This window comes from Caretta caretta, chromosome 6, assembly GCF_965140235.1.
Source record: "Caretta caretta isolate rCarCar2 chromosome 6, rCarCar1.hap1, whole genome shotgun sequence".
Taxonomy (NCBI): domain Eukaryota; kingdom Metazoa; phylum Chordata; order Testudines; family Cheloniidae; genus Caretta; species Caretta caretta.
The window spans coordinates 58,593,823-58,616,235 of record NC_134211.1 but is presented as its reverse complement, the minus strand read 5'-3'; the positions used below and the strand labels follow the sequence as shown (position 1 = coordinate 58,616,235).

At 47.7% G+C, this 22,413-nt stretch overlaps 1 protein-coding gene across 7 annotated transcripts in view; it reads left to right on the top strand.

Moving 5' to 3' along the window:
- The window catches only part of CKAP5 (cytoskeleton associated protein 5), a 102,614-nt gene that overhangs the window by 52,799 nt on the left and 27,402 nt on the right, over positions 1-22,413 (top strand). For all 7 annotated transcript variants that reach the window (XM_075129570.1, XM_075129567.1, XM_075129568.1 and 4 more), the window contains exons 17-20: positions 7,122-7,307; positions 7,561-7,655; positions 16,406-16,463; positions 16,544-16,669. In XM_075129570.1, the coding sequence (XP_074985671.1) occupies positions 7,122-7,307; positions 7,561-7,655; positions 16,406-16,463; positions 16,544-16,669 (465 nt within the window). The remainder of the gene's footprint in view (positions 1-7,121; positions 7,308-7,560; positions 7,656-16,405; positions 16,464-16,543; positions 16,670-22,413) is intronic.

The following is a 22,413-nucleotide window of genomic DNA, read 5'->3' as shown; positions in this document are numbered from 1 at the left end:
GTGAATAAATACACTCTGATTTGAACATGTCAGTTTCTGCTTTAGGATTTTTAGTGGGGCACTTCATTCCAAGTAACTTGTTTTTCTTCATGCCTTTGTAATAGGGGAGCAATCTAAAGGCATTCATATTTAGAGACCACCTTTAAAGAAACACTGTGGGCTTCATTTAGGCCTGAACTTGGGCTTTTGTAGAAAATATTTTTGATACCCAATATAAATAGAATTTATTTTCAGTTGATTTCAGTTAAAATGTTCTGGGGATTTTAACATAGCTATAGCATAATGCTCCTATATCAGATAAAACAGTGTTTGAAGGCACAAGAGTTTTTGGTGTAAATAGTGATAGAAGGACTTCAGTTTTGATAGTAGTTCTAGAAGTCCTTTTGTCCGTCCATTCTTGGGTAAAATATGAACAGCTGTATTTCTGCAGCTTTGTCAGCAAAAGAAGAAAATTGAGTTCTTCCAGTGCTTGCTCATGCCCATTTCATATTAGGTGTGTGTGCTCGCCACATGCACTGTGCCAGAAGTTTTTCCCTCAGCAGTAGGAGACAGGCTCCGATGCCCTCTGGAGTGGCACCCACATGGCGCAGTATAAGGGGTGCTGCTGGCTCCCTGACCCTCAGTTCCTTCTTTCTGCAAGTGATGGTGCTAGAATGTCTGCTGCTTCGGCTAGCATTGATTCCTTCTTTGTTCTTGTGAACTTTGAAATCCTGTAAAATAGTTATACATAGTAGTTCTCTTAGTTAGTCAATAGTTTTCTTAGTCCCGAACGGAACCCAGTTGGGGCATGCCCCAGTCCCTAGGCTTTAAGCCCTGTGATTGCTGACAGGCATAGGCCGTTTGCAGTGATCTACACACCAGCTGCCTAAGGTGCTTAAGCAAGGGGCACATAAATGACAAGTGCTGTATCTGCAAGTCCTTCAAACCTAGGACAAAGAAGGAGTGCGGTATCTGTCTGAGTGCTCCTAATGGAGTCAACGCTCACTCCAACACCAGAGCAGCAGTCCAACTCTGCACCGAGCACCATGGCCTCCATGCACAGTACTCCTCCAGTGCTGTCCACGAGCAGTACCGGTCGGTCTCCCTCCACAGCTCCGGTCAAGAAGCTAAAAAAGACTGAGAGGAGAAGATCTCCTACCTCTTACAATGGAAAGGAGAGGGCAGGGGCAAGCCAAGACCCATGTCAGGCAGATCAACATCCCCCTTGGGAAGTCGGGCCCCAGCTCAAGTCAAGTGGTGCAGCTCATCCCATGCCTTGCCTGTGACTCTGGATAGCAGTGCAGGCCCCGGCCAGCTTCAAGTGCCGTAGACACCCAAAGCCCTTCAATCAGCTCAAGAGAACCTGAATCTCCCGGTGCCGCTGTCACCATCTCCTGTGGTACCCTGGTCTTGGGGAAAACCTGTGTTGGGACCTATGCATGTGTCCCTGCCTCAGCAGTACCGTTCCCCATTGAGAGGGATGTCCCGCCAGTGTTCGCCCACCCGCAGCTGTCCTGCCTCAGGACGGGAGAGGCAGGCTCAGCGGAGCCTTCTTCGGTCCCCGCACTGGGGGCACTGATTGAGGGACTAGAGGTGTACCTTGCCAGTAGATTGGTGCAGACCCTCTAAGGTGTACACCAACCAGCAAGAGCTCCAGGACCAGCCCCGACCCTGGGCCAATCCCGGGACCAATCAGGTACAAGAGATCACCAGGTCATCATCACCTGTCTCCAAAAGGAAGGTCGCCCTACTCAGGACGATCCTCCCGGCAACTGGCTCGTAGTAGCCCCCGATCCCATTTGACTTCCCAGTACCAGTCGAGTAGTGTGAGGCGTAGATCGCGGGGTAGCCGATGCAGATCCTCCAAAGATCAACAGTCTTGCTTGTACAGGTCAGCTTCAGGATACAGCGACCAGCAAGTTGGACAAGAGCCACTACTCAGCCCAATCCTGGTTGCCCAGGACCAACCGCTCCATTGGTGGCTCCAGCTTGGAATGCGGTTCCCTGACTGCGGGACAAGACCCAGTACTGATGGTGCCGTCTACATTATCAGCACCAAAACCTGTCCTATGGCCCCAAGTGCAGCGGCTGGCGCCGTGGTACCTGTGGAACCCTTGGGGGCTCACCCAGCTGTCCCAGGCTGTTCACTCAGTGTTGGGAGCCTCGGAGAGGCCAGTGGCCTCTGTATCCCATCCCCCCTCTTGTGCTGGAGACTGCGATGGTAAGACCTTGCAGGTTCAGGAGGACCTAGGGGAGCAGCTGCTGGACCACCAATGGACATGGAGGTTCCCGCGGCACCGGCATCAGCCTCATCTGGCGACGACGAGGACATCATGGGACCCCCTCGCCCAGTTCCTCAGGATGATGCCAAGGCATATCAGGAACTTCTGAAGAGGGTCGCTTCTAACCTGGGGCTTCAGGCGGAGGATTTGAAAGAGCACTTGGACTCTGTTTGCCATTCTCTGTTCCTGCCAGGGTGGCTCTATCCCTTCATGAAGGAGTTTCTAAGATCACTAATACCCTGTGGCAAACCCCTTTTTCCCTGACTCCTATCTTTAGAAGGGCTGAACGCAAGTACTTGGTGCCAGCCAAAGGGCATAAGAACTTATACTCCCACCCAGCCCCCAATTCCCTTGTGGTCAAGGCAGTTAGTCACAAGGAGAGGCAGGGACAACCCGGGGCCACCCCCAGAAATAAAGACTCAAGGAGGCTGGGTCTTTTCAGATGAAAGGTTTATTCGTCTTCCAGCCTTCAGCTGAAAGTGGCCAACTGCCATGGCCAAGTTCAAAGGGTCGCTCCAAGGCTTCCAAGAAAGAGTTCTGAGCAATCCTCAATGAGGGCACAACCGTGGCCAGGGCAGCCCTCCAGGCGGCGTTGGACGCTACTGCCCACACCATGGTTTCCGCTATCTCGATGTGGCGAGCCTTTTGGCTGCTCCTCTCTGGGTTGCCCAGCAGTCAATGCAGGACTTGCCCTTCAATGGCCAGGCCCTATTTGTGGAACAGACAGACAGCAAATTGCGTGGCCTCAAGGACTCCCACACCACCCTAAAAACCCTGGGTCTCTATGCCCCTGCCCCAGCGCGTAAGTGGTTCAAACCACAGCAGGGCCAGGGGAGTCAGCCTTGGCAGGACCAGCCCCATAAATGAGCCAAGGGCTGAGTTCTGCCCGAGCCACCCGCCTCCACCTTCTGCCCAGTTGGGCTCAACCTGTAAAGCAGGGGGCCAAACGGTCATTTTGAGGGTGCGCCCGAGGGCGACCTACCAGATTATTCATGGGATCCATCCTTTTCCCTGGGTTCTCCATCTGCCTTTTTCTCTTCCTCCCTACCTGGACAGCTATAACCTCTGACCAATGGGCCCTCAGCCTAGGGGAACTGGGTTATACCCAGTTCCTTTCTATACCCCCTTCCCACCTGCCTTCCCTGTCTCTCTTCAGGGACCCCTCTCACGAGAGTCTCCTCACGCAGGAGGTAAAGGGGTTACTACAGCTGGGTGCGGTGGAAGAAGTTCCTCGCGAGTACAGGAGCCAAGGGGGTTCTGTTCCTGGTACTTTTTAATCCCAAAGGCCAAGGGCAGTCTATGGCCCATCCTGAACCTGCAAGACCTCAACAAGTACCTAAAGAAAAAGTGCCGCTTGGTTTTTCTGGCTTCTATTATCCCCTCTCTGGATCTGGGAGACTGGTATGCTGCCCTTGACTTGGAGTCATACTTCCACATAGCAATCTTTCACAGACGCTTCCTCCGTTTTACAGTGGGGCCCCACCACTACCAGTTTGCAGTCCTCCCGTTTTGGCCTAGTGACAGCACCGAGAGTGTTTGCAAGTGCATGTCAGTGGTAGCGGCTTATTACCGGCCCTGGGGTATTCAGATCTACCTGTACCTTGATGACTGGCTCTTCAAGGGCAGCTCCAGGTCTCCAGTCCAAAAGGATTTTGCGGTGCTTCAGGCAACGTGCTGCTCTCTGGGCCTGCTGTGAAATGACACAAAGTTGACATTGGTGCTGGTGCAGAGGATAGAATTCATCGGAGCAGTCCTCAATTTAGACCTGCCGAACCTCATTGTGGAAGTCTCCATGTTCCCTCTGACTATATCCAGGATCTGTTTGCGCCTCCTGGGTCACATGGTAGCATGCATTTTCGTAGTCCGCCATGCCAGGCTCCAGATGCATCCCCTGCAACAATGGCTATTCCCAGTCCAGAGGACTCCCTGGAAAAGATGGATACCATACTGCAGGACAGTCCTGGAGTATGGTATCCATCCCCGCGCCACTCCATCAAGTTGGTGTCGGATGCCTTGGACCTCGGCTGGGGTGTGCATCACATAAACGTCAAAGAGCTCTGAGCAGTCCAGCTGGTGTGCGGAGTCGTCTTGCCCCACCTGTCGGGCAAGGTAGTAGGAGTCCTGACTGACAACACAGCCTCTGTGTTCTACATCAACAGGCAAGGGGGAGCGCGCTCACCGACTTTGTCGAGGCACTCCATCTATGGGACTTCTGCATCAGCCACGAAATGCACCTGGAAGCTTGTCAAGAATACACTGGTGGACCAGATCAGCAGGGATTTCTCTCATCATAAGTGGCTGCTCCATCCAGGGGTAGACTGCATGATCTTCCAAAGGTGGGGAACTCCCCAAATGGACTGTTCGCTATTAGACAAAATATGAAATGTCCCCGGTTTTGCTCTTGGCAAGTGCTCCCTCTCTGATACCTTCCTCTCATGGTCAGGGAGACTGATGTACACTCCCTCCAATTCTGCTCATTGGCAGGGTCCTGGCAAAGATCAAGAGACAAAGCACAGGTTGTCATGATCACCCTGGCATGACCTTGCCAACATTGGTTTGGCACGCTCATGAGCTTGTCAGCAGCCACTCCCTGTCCCCTGCCCAAATGCCTGGACCTGTTGTCACAGGACCACGGCTGGCTCCTACACCCCAACCTCGAGTCCTTCTACCTCTTGGCATGGATGCTGCATGGCTGAACCCGGAGGAACAGACCTGTTCAAAAGAAATCCAACAGGTCCTCCTGGGGAGTAGGAAGCCCTCAACCGACTGACTTACCTGGCCAAGTGGACGAGGTTTTCCCGCTGGGTGTCCGAGCGTGGCATCTGTCCCTCGTGTTCTTCCATATAGGCTGTCCTGGACTACCTGCTCCATTTGAGGAACCAGGGCCTGGTGCATACTTCCATTAGAGTGCATCTAGTGGCCATCTCCGCTTTTCATCCACCGATCCAAGGACAGACGGTGTTTTCCCATGACATGACGGTCAGATTCTTGAGAGGGCTCATGAGACTCTTCCTGCAGGTACGGACTCCTGTCCCGCAGTGGGATCTTAACTTGGTCCTCTCTAGGCTCACCGGCCCACCCTTTGAACTGCTGGGTTCCTGCTCCCTTTCCCACCAGTCATGGAAGGTTGCGTGTCTCGTGGCAGTGATATCGGCAAGACAGGTCTCTGAAATTTAAGCCTTTACCTCAGAACCACCGTACACGGTCTTCTACAAAGATAAGCTTCAGTTACAGCCCCACACAGCCTTCCTGCCAAAGGTGGTCTCCACCTTCCATATCAGCCAGGACATCTTCCTTCTAGTATTCTGTCCCAAACCGTACAAGACTGGTGAGGAGAGGCATCTTTATGCCCTGGACATCTGGAGGGCCTTGGCTTTTTACTTAGAATGTACCAAGCCTTTCTGAAAATCGATTCAACTCTTCATCACTACAGCGGATAGGACAAAGGGTCGCCCAGTGTCCTTGCAGAGAATTTCCAATTGGATTACCTTGTGCATAAGGACCTGTTACAACCTGGCGGGGGTTTCGCTGTTGCTGGTTGTCAGACCCCACTTGATGAGAGCGCAGGTATCTTCAGCCTTCCTGGCGTACATCCCTATCCAGGAGATCTGTAGAGCTGCAACGTGGTCCTCTGTTCACACGTTTACCGCTCACTATGCCATCACTCAGCAGGCCAGAGACGACACTGGGTTTGGCAGAGTGGTGTTGCAATCTACACGACCATGAACTCCTACCCACCTCCAGGGGTACTGCTTTGGAGTCACCTAATATGGAATGGATATGAGCAAGTACTTGAAGAAAAGACAGTTACCTTTTCCATAACTGGTGTTCTTCGATGTGTTGCACACGTCCATTCCACAACCCGCCCTCCTTTCACGCTGTCGGAGTTTCCAGCAGGAAGGAACGGGGGGGTGTCACTGGCAACGCCCCTTATACCGTGGCCGGTCCCCTATGGATATTGCTGGGGGAAAAACTTATGGCACCGGTGCATGTGGCAAGCACATATACTTAATATGCAATGGACACACGCAACACCTCTCGAAGAACACCAGTTACAGAAAAGGTAACTGTCTTTTTTTTTGCCTGCATAACAATGAGATGATCCATGTAACTTGAAAATATGGGTCAAAGGATGTATGTGGATTTTAAATAGTTATGTTCCATGAAAAGAATCCTGTACAACACTCTGGAAGATGATCACACTTCTGTTTGAGCTGTATTTTCTCACCTCTAAGATCCGCTTTGAAGTTTGAATATCCGTTTTAATGATGGAGCACCTTTTTTCATAACAGTGGCATGGCTAAATTTTTTTAAAGCCTTTAACAGTGAAACCCCAGGACTTGCAGTAAATTATGCTTTCTAATAAGTTTGAATAAGACGTGGCAGTCCAGTAGGTAGAGCACGAGACAGGAAGTCAGCAGACATGATGCTGCTATTGACTTGCGATATGACTGCTGGTAAGTTAGCCTCCCTGTACGTTTCTGCCTCTATCCTTCTTTGTAAAGCACTTTTAAATATATTGATGAAAATTGTTAAAAACTTGTTCCAGAAAGTGAATCTGACAGTCTTCCTGTCCAAGCTAAGTGATTTACAAAATCTTAATATGGTGGGTTGTAAGATTTTAAAACACTTGCAGTGTTACTGTAAGATGTTGCTCTAGTTACTAGTGTCCTACTAGTTACGAATAACCATAATGTCTGTAAACCTTCTCTTTATTCTATTTGTACTGGGGTCTTCTGAGATGGTTTGACAGGACTTCAGGCTAATTTGAGCTGCATTGTAGTCCAGGCGAGAACATATAGCAGCACACAAGTCTATTTACTTTCCTACTATTATGGCTATGCTGTTTGTCCCTCTCAGGTAATGCAAATGAAGCTTCATATAGTTGCCCTGATTGCTCAGAAGGGGAACTTTTCCAAAACATCAGCCCAAGTTGTGCTGGATGGTCTCGTGGACAAGATTGGTGATGTGAAATGTGGGAGTAATGCAAAAGAAGCAATGACAGCAATAGCAGAAGCATGTCTGTTGCCATGGACTGCTGAACAGGTCAGTGAGGAATGAATGGAGATTGCCTCTGGCCGCCTAGTGTAGCTCCTAACTGTCTCCTCTTCAGATATATACCTCATTGCAACCACCCTCTACTTACAGTAGATTATTAATCTGTTGTGCATATATCCCTATTTATCATGGTTTAACAGCACTGCAAAGTCTTAGCAGATGCCAACACTCTTCTGTTATGAGGGTGTTATCTCTGATCCATCAGTGACCATAAAGATTTGAATTTTCCTTTCTATTCCAGGTTATGTCCATGGCCTTCTCGCAAAAGAATCCTAAAAACCAGTCGGAAACCCTGAACTGGCTCTCAAATGCAATTAAAGAGTTTGGCTTTTCTGGGTAAGTCTTAGAATAAGGTATTGAATAGAAAAATTGGGATGCAAGTTTTCATTGTAGGAAAAACTGAGATTCTGCTTCTCCACAGAAGTCAGTGTGGAATCTGTGCTGTTCTTTGAAAGACTGCTGAGACAAGTGCACCTAAGCATTTGTTCGCAGAACTCTCAGATATTAGCTTTTAACTACGAGCTTCAAAAAGCATTTACTCATGTAAATGAGTGCATCTGGCACTGACAACCTGCCAAGAAGAATACTGGCCCATTCTCTTCTTAGAACCCCAAAGGGTGTACTAGGCATTTCACAGCAAGAAAGCTGGCAACCTAAACTTAGATGTAAGGTGAGTGAGTACAAGATTAACAGCAATACAATATCCGTTATTCAGTCATATGGATGTCTTCGTAGGTCAGGTTAAGTGTTTAATATATCCTTATAGTAAAAAATAAGGAAGTCATGAGTGAATACTGATTAGTTTCTTTGAGTAGTGTTCCTAAGGATGCTCCACTGTAGGTGTGTCTGCATCCCCGTACTGCTGATTAGAGAACTTCAGTAGCAGTGTCTGTTGGGCCCACATATGAACTCTTCCTCAGACTGCAAGACTTGTACTTCCATGTAGCCATCCACCAAACGCACAGGAAGTGCCTGTGTTTCATAGTGGATCATATCACTATCAGTAAAAGGTACTGGCACTTCTACAGAAGGTTTTAATGAAATGCCTAAAAGTGGTAGCAACTGATCGGAGGAGATAAGACATTCATATCTACCCCCGCTTGGATGACTGGTTGCTCTAAGGTGAAACACTGGATCAGTAAGAAGGTCCTAGTACCAGATTGTCAGTGCTCAACTGGCTTGGTTGTTGGAACCCACAAACATCCCCTTTCATGACAGACACTAACCACAGATGTGTCAGGAACAGGTTGTGGAGCTCATCTGAACCATCTACAGATGACATGGGGCTACATACAAATGTCCTAGAGCTCCAAGCCATCAGATTGGACTGTATAGGACAGGTATAGCACTTCAAAATTTGGACAGGTACAGCACCATACAGATTTGCAGTATTTACCTGATAGCTTCCAGGTGGGGGAAGCTCCTAGCTTCTTTGTGTAGTGCATGGCTATCAACTTCTGGAATTGGTGACTTTAGAATAAGGTAACACTGATAGTCCTTCAACTCCTGGGAGTGTGCAAAAACTTAGCAGACTTCCTGAGCAGGCAGACAGAATGTTCCTTGCACAGATCTGTCATGGAAGTGATACTCTATATCAGTAGGGATCCTCCATGAGAGACTTGTTTAGCACCAAGAAAAATGCAAACTGTTGATTTCTGTTCTAAAGGAGGCCTGAGTCCAGAGTCTCTACCCAATGTCTTCTTTCTGCAGTAGAATAGAGGCTTACTTTATGCCTTTCCACCAATTCCCTGACTCCCAGGGTGACTTCCAAAATCGAGACCAAAACCATGATCACTCTGGTGGCTCCAGGCTTTCTGAGAGAGTTCTGATTTACAGATGTCCAATCAGCTCTCAGACTCTTTGGACCTGATCTGGCAGTGATGGCATAAAGTTCTTCATCCAGACCCAAAGTCACTGTATTCGATGATGTGGTGGTGAAGTGGCTAAGCATCATAGACAGGGATTTCCCCCTGCAGATCCAGGAAATCCTGATACAAGACAGGAAAACTTTTGCCAGAACATATTATTCAGAAAAGAGGTTCTTGATATGGGCAGCCCATAAAGGCCCGAACCCAGTGCAGGTCTCAGTACCACAGAACCTTGATTATATTGTACCTCAGACAGGCCAGTCTTTAGCTCAGCTCTATTAAAGTCCGCTTTGCCATTTCAGCTTGTTGCCTGCTTTACATTCATGTTTGGTCTTCTTTCACCCCACAGTACTGGCCCTTCTTAAAGGGCTGCTACTCACTTACCCACCAGTCAGAGAACCCACTCCTGCATGGGACTTCTGTATACTCCTATTCAGGGTGGATTTGATTTAAATCAAATTGATTTAAATCACTAGTCAGGAAGACTCGATTTAATCATGGATTTCTACATAAAAGTGAATTCTTGTTGATTGTTATAACCTTAATACATAGTCTTCGCAACTCAGAGATAGATGAGACCCAAACTGGGTCTCTTTTATGGCTTGCTGCCATTATAGGTTTTCCCTTCTTGTGAGAGAATGGTATGGTAGATCTCAAATCAATGAAGGCTGCACTCAGAAAGACCTCAAGGCTTTTGGAATATGCTGCTCAAACAGTTTCACTTTTGTTTCTACTGCGTGTTCCTCCCTTTTCACATTTATCTCCAGACTTTGTCTCCTTGTCCAGATCTATTGCGCCCCCAACAATCTTCTATTCATTGAACTTTTTGAGCTAAGACCTCACCTGAACTTCATCCCCAGGAAGGCCTCAGAATATCATCTAAACTAATCCGTTAATTTACCTGTCTCTTTCCAAAGATCACATTCAATACCGAGTGGGCTGGGGAATTGCACACATTAGATGTATCCAGGACACTGGTTTTATTCTAATATAAAGCGGACCATTGCCCTGTCTATTTCTGAATAGAGCTGGGCATTCTAAAGGTCAGACTGGATCACATAATGTATCTGTTACCAATTCATGAGTGAACCTGTCTCACAAAACATAAAGGCTTGCTGCACCAGGGTTGAAGTAATGTCTTCTGCCTGCTTCAGATGTGCTAACATCAGATCTGCAAGGTGATGACGTGGAGTAAACCACTGACCTATGTCAAACATATCTTGGACATAGCTGCCAGAGGAGATGCCAAGTTCAGGAGAGCAATACTACAATCACTGCTGGACTAATGTAGCTGAAACTCCTCATTCACATCATCTAATGAGGATAGTGCTTGCCAGTCACCTACAGGGATCCACACTGACACACTAAGTATTAACCGTTCTTCCTTACTTGAGAGTATGTCCCTATAGGCACACCATCATAGAATGTGCGTGCACCCGTGCTGTCTTGATCAGAGACTGCAAAGTAGTGCTTGAGGTCCCGGGCCTTCACAGAACATTTCATGCTCTGAACAAGGGGATATAGGGAGGTGCGAGCCTGCCAACAAGTTCCTTCTCAACCTCCTGCAGCTCAAAATGGAGTCTATTATTGTTAGCTCTTTTAGCTTCCTGCCTTTCTTTCACCTCATGAAAACCTTTATTCATTATTTTTCTTTCTTAGTTATTTACTTTTTTAAAAAAAATTGTGTGGTCCTGAAGGGTTTTTTCCCCCCTCCTACTTCTGGATCTTTGTGCTGGAGCACATTCTTATGCCTAAGACTCCAGGGTTTAAACCCTGCCAGACCTGCAAGGTCTTTCCCTTGCAGTGACAGAGATTCAAGTTGCCTGCAGTGTTTAGGGGACTTCCATATCCCATCAAAGCACAAGGTCTGTGTGGGATTTTAGAGCAAGCCCAAAAAGATAGGGAGGCTAAACTAAAACTCCTAATGCAACATGCCTTCGCTCTGGAGGGTCCACTTCCACCTGCCTGTACATCAGCCTCAACATTGCAGGCTGATCAACGGGCATGAAGACCTCTTAGAGGAAGAAGCATGCCTCCCCATCCAGAGAAATGAAGAGGTAGGTCACCCCATGAAGACCCCCCTCTTGGGATACCTCACATCCCTTAAAGGGTAATTTAGAGGCTTGACTGAGTCCGGTGCTGACACATAGGTACTGTCAGAAGTCTCGTCTACAGACAACTTACCACAATGGCACCACCTGATCCTCTATGGCACCATGATACACATCACTTGGTACTGACTTCTTACACAAGCTTTGAAGTAAGACAGGACCTTGCGTCCACCTCAGTACATCAGCAGCCTCCATCTCAGACTTCACCTTTGTTACTGATTCAAGACTCCACTATAGGCTGTCACAACCCTTCAGCTCCTTCCAGGTTTCTGTTACCTGAAGATTTCACTTCAGATGAGCCTCAATCTCCAGTGCTATGGAGATCTGTTAGTCCCCTTACTGATACCACCCAGGCACTTGCAGGCTGAATCCTCATATCCCCACCCCACCCCCACCCCCCGGAGTCAGTGCTTTTTTGTCACCTCTGCCACGGGTATCAATCAGCCCAGTTCACTGGATTCCGTTTTGGCAATTTTTCTCTCTTTGGAGATTGGATGTTCCACTACATACCTTCCTGGGAAATCCTTACCTCAGACAGGTTAATACTGTAAGCCAGAGAGAGTTACCCTATCCACTTTCACTCTACCCCTCCATGTCCCTCTTCAAGGACCTTCTCATGGAAACCTCTTAGGGCAAGAGGTCCTATCCCTCTTCTCTACTGTCCCCAGAAGGCTGGTTCCAACAGAGTTCATTAGGAAAGGATTCTAGTCAACCTGCTTCCTAGTTCCCAAGAGAGATGGAGGGTGAGGCCTAATTCGCAGCCTTAGGAACTTGAACAACTACGTTCTAGCTCAGTACTTCAGAATGTTGACACCAGCTACTATTCTCCCATCCTTGGATCCAAGAGACTGGTTTGTTGCCCTTTACATACAGGATGTTTACTTTCTAGTAGTTATCCACCCATCACACAAGCGCTTCCCGTGCTTTGTAATAGAAACAGACCACAATCAATATGAGTTCTTCCCTTCAGACTCTCCATAACTCAGTGTGTTTACAAAGGACTTTTCGGTTGTAACAGCTCACCTCAGTCGATGGGCGAATCTCTGTATTCTCATATTTGGAGGACTAGTTGATCAGGAGTCGATCACACTGAGAGGTCTAGTCAGCTATGACCAAGGCGTTAACCTTGTTCCAATCACTAGGACATCTCATCAATCTCACAAAATCTATACCAGCTCCAATACAAAGGATAAACTTTGTAAGCCATTTTGGACTCCATGACAGCAAGAGCCTATTTATACAGGGAAAGATTCTTCCACCACTTACAGCCTAATCTGAGCACTGCAGTTCAGCCCACAACCTGCTGTGAGAGCTTGCCTCTTCAGCTCTTTGGGTCATACATCTGTCTCTATGTTCATGACTCCTTATGCAGAATTACACCTCATATGTTTTCAGACGTGGTTAAGAATCGAATATAACCCAAACCAGACACAACCTCTTCAAATGGGTCACAGTGCCTCAAATGGTGTTGGATTCCCTTATGTGGTGGTAGAACCCACAGAGGGGCTGTGTGGGGAACCCCATTCTTATGTCCCACACTGTCAATCCTCAGCCACTTCTCCATTAGGATGGGGAGCCCAGTTGCAGGAAAATACAGCTCAGGACAAATGGTCTCTATAACAGGGGTGGGCAAATCTTTTGGCCCAAGGGCCACATCTAGGAATAGAAATTGTATGGCAGGCCATGAATGCTCAGAAAATTGGGGTTGGGGTACAGGAGGGGATGAGGGCTCTGGTTGGGGGTGCAAGTTCTGGGATGGGGCCAGAAATGAGGAATTCAGGATGTGGGAGGGGGCAGCGGGCTCTGGGGTGGGGCTGGAGATGAGGAGTCTGGGATGTAGGAGGCTGCTCTGGGTTGGGACTGAGGGGTTTGGAGGGCTGGAGTGGGATCAGGGCTGGGGCAGGGGGTTGGGGTGGAGGCTCTGACTGGTGGTGTGGGCTCTGGGGTGGGCCTGGGGATGAAGGATTTGGGGTGCAGGCAGGTGCTCTGGGCTGGGATTGAGGGGTTTGGAGGGTGGGAGGGGGATCAGGGTTGGGCCATGGGGAAAGGCTCAGGGGTGCAGGCTCTGTGCAGCGCTTACCTCAAGCAGCTCCTAGAAGCAGCAGCATGTCCCTTCTCCGGCTCCTGCGCAGAGGCACAGCCAGGTGGTTCTGCACGCTGCCCCACCCGCAGGTGCCGCCTCTGCAGCTCTGGTATGCCGGAGCGGGGCCATGCCATTGTTTCCAGGAGCCGCGTGGAGCTGCCCCCGACCCTGCTCCCCAGCTGGAGCGGTGGAAGGGGCATGTGTGGCTGCTTTGGGGAGTCACAGGGAGCAGCCCCCGACCCTTCTCTCCAGCTGGAGCACTGGAGTGGGGCAAGCCCCAGAGCCCATTCCCCAGCGGGAGCTCGAGGGCTGGCTCAAAACGGCTGGCAGGCCAGATGTGGCCCCCAAGCCATAGTTTGCCCATCCCTGCTCTGCAAGAATTGCTGTTTCACGTCAACGTTCTGGAGCTCAGAGCAGTTTGATAAGCTTTCCAGTACTTCCTCTATGATATACAAGGTCACTTGGTCAGAGTAATGCTAAACAGGACAGTGGTGATGTACATCAACCACCAAGACAAAACAAGATCCCAATCTTATGTGCAGAGTTGCTAAGACTCTGGAACTGGTGTATTTGCTAATATACCTATTCACTGGGAATATGTCTACCAGGTCTTCAGAATACAACTGCAAATTCCCTGAGCAGATGCTTTTGGCAAGACCATGATTGGGAGCTCAAACTCTTTTTCAGTATCTGCCAGACCTGGGGTCTGCCACAGGTAGATCTCTTCGCCACCCTGAACAACTCCAAATGTCACCTGTTTTTGCTCCAAGGGAGGTTACACCTTCAGGCCCTGCTTTATGCTTATCCACCGATACCATTATTCCTCAAGACTCTCTTCTCAAGTTATGCATGGAAAGAGAGTGCTATTTGCATAGCAGCAGTCTGGCCAAGACAGGTGTAGTACTCAAACTTCATCCACCTCTTGGAGGTGGCACCCCTGTGATTACCAATGAGGAACTATAGACACATGACGTGGGGTCCCTCATCCACCCCAACCGTTCCTTTCTGAACCTCAGGACATGGCTCCTGAATGGCTCTCATCCATGGAATTGACCTATTCAGATGCAGTTAAGTTGGTTCTTTTGTCCAGTAGAAAGCCCGGTACCCAAAAGACTTCCAGAAGTGGAAATGCTTTCATTCTGGTGCTCTCTTCCATCTTCCCAAGCCTCAGAAGTTCCACTTCCCAAGGTACTGAACTACCTATTAGAATTAAAAGTGAGAGGCATCTCAGTGAAGGTACAGTTGGCTGCTATCACAGCTTTCCACCCGCCTATCCAGGGGTTCTTGGTTTTTGCCCACCCTGTCACAGCCAGATTCCTCAAAGGTCTATACAATTTATATCCTCCTGTCTGGCACCGAGCCCCAAAGTGGGACCTCAACCTGGTTCTTAATGCTCTAAGTAGAGTCCCCTTTAAACCAATGGCTACCTGCTCTCTCTCCTCCATCTCTCCTTTAAAACTTAATTCCTGGTCACCATTACTTTAGCAACAACAGTGGGAGAGCTGGGGGCACTCATGGCTGAACCACCATACATCTTTTATAGGGACACTGTTGTACTGTACCCTCATTCCCGTTTTCTTCCTAAGGTCTCATCAGCATATCCCATTAACCAAGAGATTTGCCTTCCTGTATTCAATCCAAAATCTCATTCCTCTAGAGAGGAATCAAGCCTTCATTCACTGAATGTTAGACCTTGTCTTCTATTTAGACAGAATTAAATCCTTTAGGACCTCTCCAGGATTATTTTTATCATTTTGCAGAAAGAATGAAGGGCCACCTTATTTTAAAGCAGAGGTTATTTAAGTGGGTTTTGGGTTGTATTTTTACCTGTTATGAAAGAACTGAGGTACAGCCTCTCCACAGACTGACAGCACATCCCATTAGAGCTCAGTCCATGTCTGTGGCTCTACTAAAAGACGTTCCTATAGCAGAAATCTTCAGGACTGTGACTTTGGTCTTCTAGTCATACCTTTGCCAAGCATTATACCATCTGACCTGCTTCCAGAGATGGCACTATTTTTGGTGTTGCAGTTGTCCACACAGTTCTTGACCTACCTCCCCAGCACTCACCTTCTCTTTTGAATTACTGCTTGAGAGTCTCCTATGGTGGAGCACCCATGGGGGCATATACTCAAAGGGGAAGTTACTTACTGAAACTAGAGTTTTTAATGTTTTTGTTCCTATGGGTGCTCCACCTCCCACCCTCCTTCCCCTCTTCTGTGAAGTTTCTGGCTTCATGGCCATGAAGGAACTGAGTGGCGACAAGCTTGCTCCTGCCTATATCCCCTCATTTGGAATACAAGGTGCTGTTCTGCACAGGCCTGTGAGCATTATTTACAGTCTCTAAGAGTGCACAAGCATATGCACATTCTACAGTGGAGCAGCAGTACGGACAAAAACATGTTGAACTCACATTACTGTAAGGTAAGTAACCTCTCCTTTAACTACACTGCCTGTAGTTCTTCCATATGTTGTCAGTGTGGATCCCATGTCCCCACTTTTCAGAGTTCTTCACTACCAAGAGCTTCAAATTCTGAAGGAACTTAAGGGGGGGTCACAGCCACTCTTTATGCCCTCACACAGGATCACATGGAGGTCCATGGTACATTGCTATTCAAAAAAATTTAGTCTTGTGTATGGGGAATGTGTGCACCTACAGTGGGATCCATACTGAAAACATCTAGAATAACTGTTGTTGCAATATATGTAACCATTTTTTCTTCATGGACTAGCTTTTCAGGCAATAAGAGGGCTGCCTTCATATTTATAGTAAACTGGTCTTGGGCAGTATTTCACTGAAAAAGATTATATAACTTTGGAAATAGCTTTCTGTTATCTCACTACTTTTAGGTTTATCTACAAATATAAATGTCTGATGGTTTGGGGAGTTTTGTTGGTAGTTAATTTAAACTTGTTAGATTATAACTTCCATAACTAACTGTAGCTGCCTTGTCTCTTACTGATGCCTCCTGCGTGTTGACCTGTGGGCTATCTTGATTTCATGATATTCATATTCTCTCTCAGGTTGAATGTTAAGGCTTTCATCAGCAACGTAAAGACAGCTCTTGCTGCTACTAACCCAGTGAGTAAATGTAAATTAATTTTGGAACTTCAACACTGTCTAGTTTGAAGTCTAAAGTGCTTTCTGTTCTGTTTTGGCAGGCTGTAAGGACTGCTGCTATTACCTTGTTGGGCGTCATGTATCTCTATGTTGGACCCCCTTTGCGAATGTTCTTTGAGGATGAGAAGCCAGCTCTTCTCTCCCAGATAGATGTAGAATTTGAAAAGGTAAGACCTCTTCACGCCTTAATTCTCTTAGTAAACAGCTGGAAGTGCTAACTTCAATATAGTGCCATTTGCATGGGGTTTAGAACTCTAAGTAGGCTGGTTCTTCACTGGTATTTCTGGATGACTGATTTAGTAGTGTGCAAGACCACTCTTTGGAGTGATGTAGCCACACAAGTGGGGGTCTTGGATGTTTTGTCTTTGAATAAGGAGTAGTTCTTCTTTGAGCGATGGCATAGACGCCGACTTCCCCTATACCCAATGGGTGCTCGATGTGTGTCCCGTCCCTGGCCCCACCTCTTCCCGCCCGTGCATTGCCTTCCCCCGATCTTCCTTCCCCCAAGTCCCCACCCCTGCTCTGTCGCCTCCTCCCCTGAGCACACCACGTCCCTGTTCCTCCCCATCCCTCCCGGAAAGTCTTAAGTGCTGCCAAACAGTTGGGTGGGGGAGGAGCAGGGACATGGTGTGGGGGGGAGGGTAGAGGATGTGAGGAGGGAGGAGCGTGGCTGCTGGTGGTTTTGGAGCACCCACTAATTTTTCCCTATGAAAAATAGGGCCTATGAGTGATGGTCCCTACGTGTAACCTGCATGTGGGATACATGTGTGCACCATGTGGCTAAGTCCATAATTTTCCTGCAGGCAGTGTCTGGCCGTAGCTGTCCTCGGGCTCCCACCCAAGGGCAGAAAGGGTGGTGCAGGCCAACTCCTCTCCAGTTCTTTCTTGTCGCGTCGTGGTCTGAGTTGGAATCTTTGGTGTCCTCATCTCCTTTTTTAGTGTCACTCCTATAAGAATTGGTTTTAGTAGTTATTACAGCAGAGTATAGCATAGATAGTTAGATGGAATTTTTTCCCAGCCCTGGGGATTTTCCTCTGAGAAGTCTGGGATTAATGCAAGGATCCCAGGATTCAAAAGCTGTTACTTACCTTTGCTGCTTTTCTGTGACCGAGGAGCATTAATGCTGGCTCTACTGGGTGAGGCTCGCATTTCTGCCAAGTGCAGCATCTGCTGCTCTTTTTACTCTTGTGGGGTGGGTACTGAGTCTCAGAAAATACCTTATGGAGAAGGCAATGAAGTCCCAATCAGATCTAGGCTGGGGGACTACCCCTTTACATCAACCTGAACAAGTGGGCAGCACCCCTCTGAGCATGAGCTCAGGAGTGGAGGCTAAGTCTGTTAAGCTTAAGAGAAGGATTCACAAGAGTATAAAGCACTCTCATGGACATAAGGACAAGTCTGTCTCCTTGTCATAAAAAGAAGGGATCCCTCCATGACCCCCCTCAGTCATGAGAGCTAACACACACGAGCTCTGAGTTCTTAAACCAGACTAAATCTTCTTGGAAAGAGGAAGGTATGCAAATGTATGGATCCAACAGTTCTGACACTGGCGGTGGAGACATGGGGTTAGCTCCTTGTGCTTTTATCCACTTTGGCAACTGAGATGGTATCGGTAAATAAACAGCCCCAGAGAGATCAGACAGCCATGGTGACCAGCTCCACCAATGGACTCGCCCTTGTACTCTGGAACAGTTAGGGACATATGTCTCCCCCGATGAGGTCTTTGCTCTCCTCTGTCAGCATTCACTGCTCCTATCAGATCTGTCATTCCAGGATGTTACTCTGGAGGAGGAGTCTATCACAAGGAGATAGTCGTTCCACCTGCCAGCTTTGAAGTGCAGCCATCAGTTCCACCAGGGATCCGGCCTTCTATTCTGATGAGTCAGAGGCTCCACAGGTGTCTGCAGCACTGAGGAGAGGTGGCCTCTAACAGAAGCCCTAGGAGGTCAGGGTTCCAACCTCCAACCAGACATGATTGGCCATGGGACAGGTGGTAACCCATGCCATCCTCCTCCAGTGAATCCATCTTACTGGCAATATTAGGAGCCCTACGCTGGATACCCAGGATCAGTGCAGGAGTCCTATTTGCCATTGTCTGTCTGTATGCAACCAACTCTGTCTGAGTATTTGGAGGAGGAAGGTGAGCTGGATCTTACCATGACTAGATTGCTCCCAGAACAGTAACTGGATCAGGTGGTCACTCCATATTCAGTCTCTACCGGATGACTAAACTATACCAAGAGTTTATGCACAAGGTAGTGGCAGAGCTACAAATTCACCTGGAAGAAGTTCAAGAATCTCAGCACAGCTTGCTAGACATTCTGCAGCTCTCCAGTCCCAATAAAGTGGCCCTCCCCATCAATGAGGGACATCATGGACCCAACAAAGGCAGTTTTGTACACCCCTGCTGCTTGTTCTCCCACCCCTAGAAGGGCCAAGTAGTGCTACTTTGTCCCATCCAAGGTGGGAGTTCTTGGTGGCTAGGCAGCGACAGAGCAATCCAAGCAACAGCACCCAAAGGCTGCTTCCTCTGATAAGGGTACACAAGACTTGACCTTCTGGAAAGAAAGGTCTTCTCTTTCACCTCCCTCCAGTTCAGCGTATCTAATCATCAGGCCCTCTTGGCCAAATATTATATCAATTATGCTAGATCTCTAGAGTTTAAGGACAAGTTCCATGAGGAGGATAGAGCCGGCTTTCAGACCTTACTGAATGAGGGCAAATTGGTGGCCAAAACTTCACACTAAGTCACAGGGGACATGGCAGATACCTCCATAGAGGGGTATGGTTATGGCAGTTGTCATGAGGAGACACTTGTTGCAATCCTCAAGTTTCCCTAGAAAGGTGCAAGTATGATCCAAGATCTGCCCTAATGCACAGGAAAACAGATGAGTGTCTCCATCCCCTCAAAGACTTAAGAACAACACTTTGCTTGCTGGGCATCTATACCTCTGCTCCCAAGAGGAAACAACATAGACCAGGATATGTGGCAAGACCACCTCCTCAGCCCTTTTATTATCAACATCCTCAGGAGCCACCACATAAGAAACAGAGGTATATAGACCCAGGACCCAGCCTCTGCAACATCCACCATTACTTCGTATTGTAACCCCCAGGCGAAGAGGTTCTTCTGATGGGACTGTTGAGACCCGCCTCCCTTTATTGATGCCTTACCCAATTTATCAAAAACTGGAGGGCCCTAACTACAGACGAATCAATATTAGAGGTTATCCAGGGTGGCTATCTGATAATTTGACGACAACTTCCCGGCTCCTCTTCAGGGACCACTCACAAAGTAGTTTTAAGACAGGAGGTGAACTCCCTGTCCCTCAGAGGAGCCATAGAAAATGTTACACCTCAATACCATGGGAAGAGGGTCTAATCTCTTTACTACTTGATCCCCAGGTAAAATGGAAGATGGAGGCCAATTCTTGATCTGTCATTTAATCAAGTTTATCCAAAAACTAAAATTTTGTATGGTATCGTTGGCATCAATAATTCCCTTATTGGAGGAGAGCACACGGTTTGCGGCTCTTAACGTGAGATGCGTATTTTCTTCTAGATATCCGTCCAGTCCATAAGTAGTTCCTCAGGTTCCTATTTGGCCAAAACCATTTCTCATCCAGAGTCTTCCCTTTTTGATCTGGCCCCAGCACCCAGGGTGTTTACAAAAGTTTTTTTTCAGTAGTAGCTGCTTGGATGAGAAGAGAAGGATTTACAGTCTTCCCATACTTTGACAACTGGCTTTTCACAGGGAACTACTACGACATGGTCAACAGAGCAACCCATATTCTGCTCAGCCTTTTACCTTCCCTAGGTGTCGGTGTCAATCGTGAAAAATCCATGTTGATCTCCACAATGTGCATAGACTTCGTATGGGGACGTTAAACTCTACTACAGGAAGAGCATTATCTACCCCTCGAAAGGTTTCAAGCCACGAGTGTTGCCTCTGACAATGACCTGGTCTATGACAAGTTCTGACTAAAGTCCTGTATTTCTGTCCTTGGCAACATGGCTTCATGCACACAACATTATTTGCCAAGCTATATCTATGATGCCTACAAGCCTGACTTCTTGGTTTACTTCGCAGCATAAATGAAAAGGTCACAATTCTGCCCAAGGTATTAAGCTGTCTTGTGTGGTGGACAAAACTGGAGAAGGTTTGGGTAGGTAGCCCTTTCCACACACCAAACCCCCAAAGCAAACCATTGTTACCAACGCCTGCCTATTGGATTGGGGTGTGCGATCATATGGCACAGGGTAATCTGGAATGTCCAGAAGTGCCAGAATGCACATCAACTTACTAGAACTCAGGGTGGTTTCTTGGGCCTGCAGTGCCTTCCTCCCACTCATCCAATCCAAATATGTTTGGATCATGTCCGACAATAACAGTATTTTATATAAAGAAGTAAAGGAAAACAAGTTCCTCTCTGTGCATAGAGGCAGTCATCCTCTGGATTTGGTGCATCAAATGTCACAACCCTATCGGCAGCATACTTACAAGGGGCACAAAATTCCCTTGTGGATTGCTTGAGCAGACACTGTTCCATGAATCACAAATGGGAGATTCAAGATTTGGTTCTCAGTGACATCTTTGGGGAGTGCCATCTTGGGACCATTTTGCCTCATAGGTGAACAAGAAGCATCCTTAGTACTGCTCTAGAGCAGCCCTGGGAAAATATTTATTGGAAGATGCCCTCCTGCTTGTTGTGGAAGGGTTGCCTGAAGTATCCATTCTCTCTCGTTCCTTTAATACCACAGTTTGTAATGGAAGATCTGTTGAGTCACACCCAACTGGCCATGATGGTTCTGATTCACTGATCTGTTGAAGCTGTTCGTGCAACCACCATGAATGTCTCCATGTTGCCGGACCTAACGCAGCACAGCGGCAAGGTCGCATGTCCCAATCCGAGACCTCTGCAGCTCAGAGCCTGGCATTCAGACGCAAGTCAGAGATTAGAACACATTCCTAGAAGGTGCAGTCCATCCTTAACCGAAGTAGGAAAAGATTCTACGAGAAGCTGTTCAGCTAAATGGAAGCGTTCCTCTGCTTGAGCTCATCAACGTAGTTTGTCTCCAGACTCCACCAGAGGCACTGTTACATTAGAGTGGCTACTTATGGAGATAAGTTTTCAGATCTTGCATTCATGTCCGTGCGGATGCATTTAGCAGCAATCCATGCTTTCCATCCTCCAGGGATAACCCTATGATCTTCACACATTCTATCACTAGTTTTTGTTTTTGTTGTTTTTTTAAGGGGATTTTCAGATCCTCCTCCAGTGGTGAAATTCACACCTCAGTGAGACCTCATTTTTGTTCTATCGTCTCTCACTAAGACTCACTTTGAACTGCTGGGCACATGCTCTGCGAACCATCTGTACTTGAAGGTGGCCTTTTTGAATGGCTATAATGTCAGCCACAAGAGTCAGTAAACTGGGAGCACTTGTGGCAGGTCCACCATATACTACCTTCTATAAAGAAAAGGTTTCTCTTCTCCCCAACTCCAGATTCATACCCACTGTAGTCTGGGTTTCATGTGGGTCAGATTATCCACTTATCTCTCTTTTCCTCCCCCCTTCCCCCCCAAAAAAACCAAAAACTACATGTCTGGGAAGAGGAGAGAAGACTGTATCCTGTGGCTTTGTCCTTTTATCTTCAAAGGTTAAGTGTCTTTTTAATGTCCTTTGTTCTATTTGTTTGTATAGCAGGTCCAAGAGGTCAACCTACAGTAACTCCTCACTTAAAGTCCTCCCGGTTAACCTTTTGTGATGTTGCTGATCAATTAGGGAATATGCTCATTTAAAGTTGTGCAGTGCTCCACTCTTACGTTGTTTGGCTGTCTGCTTTCTCCACAGCTGGCAGCCTCCGTACCCGCCCCTCCCCATAGCACCTCCCGCCCGCTGGCAGACCC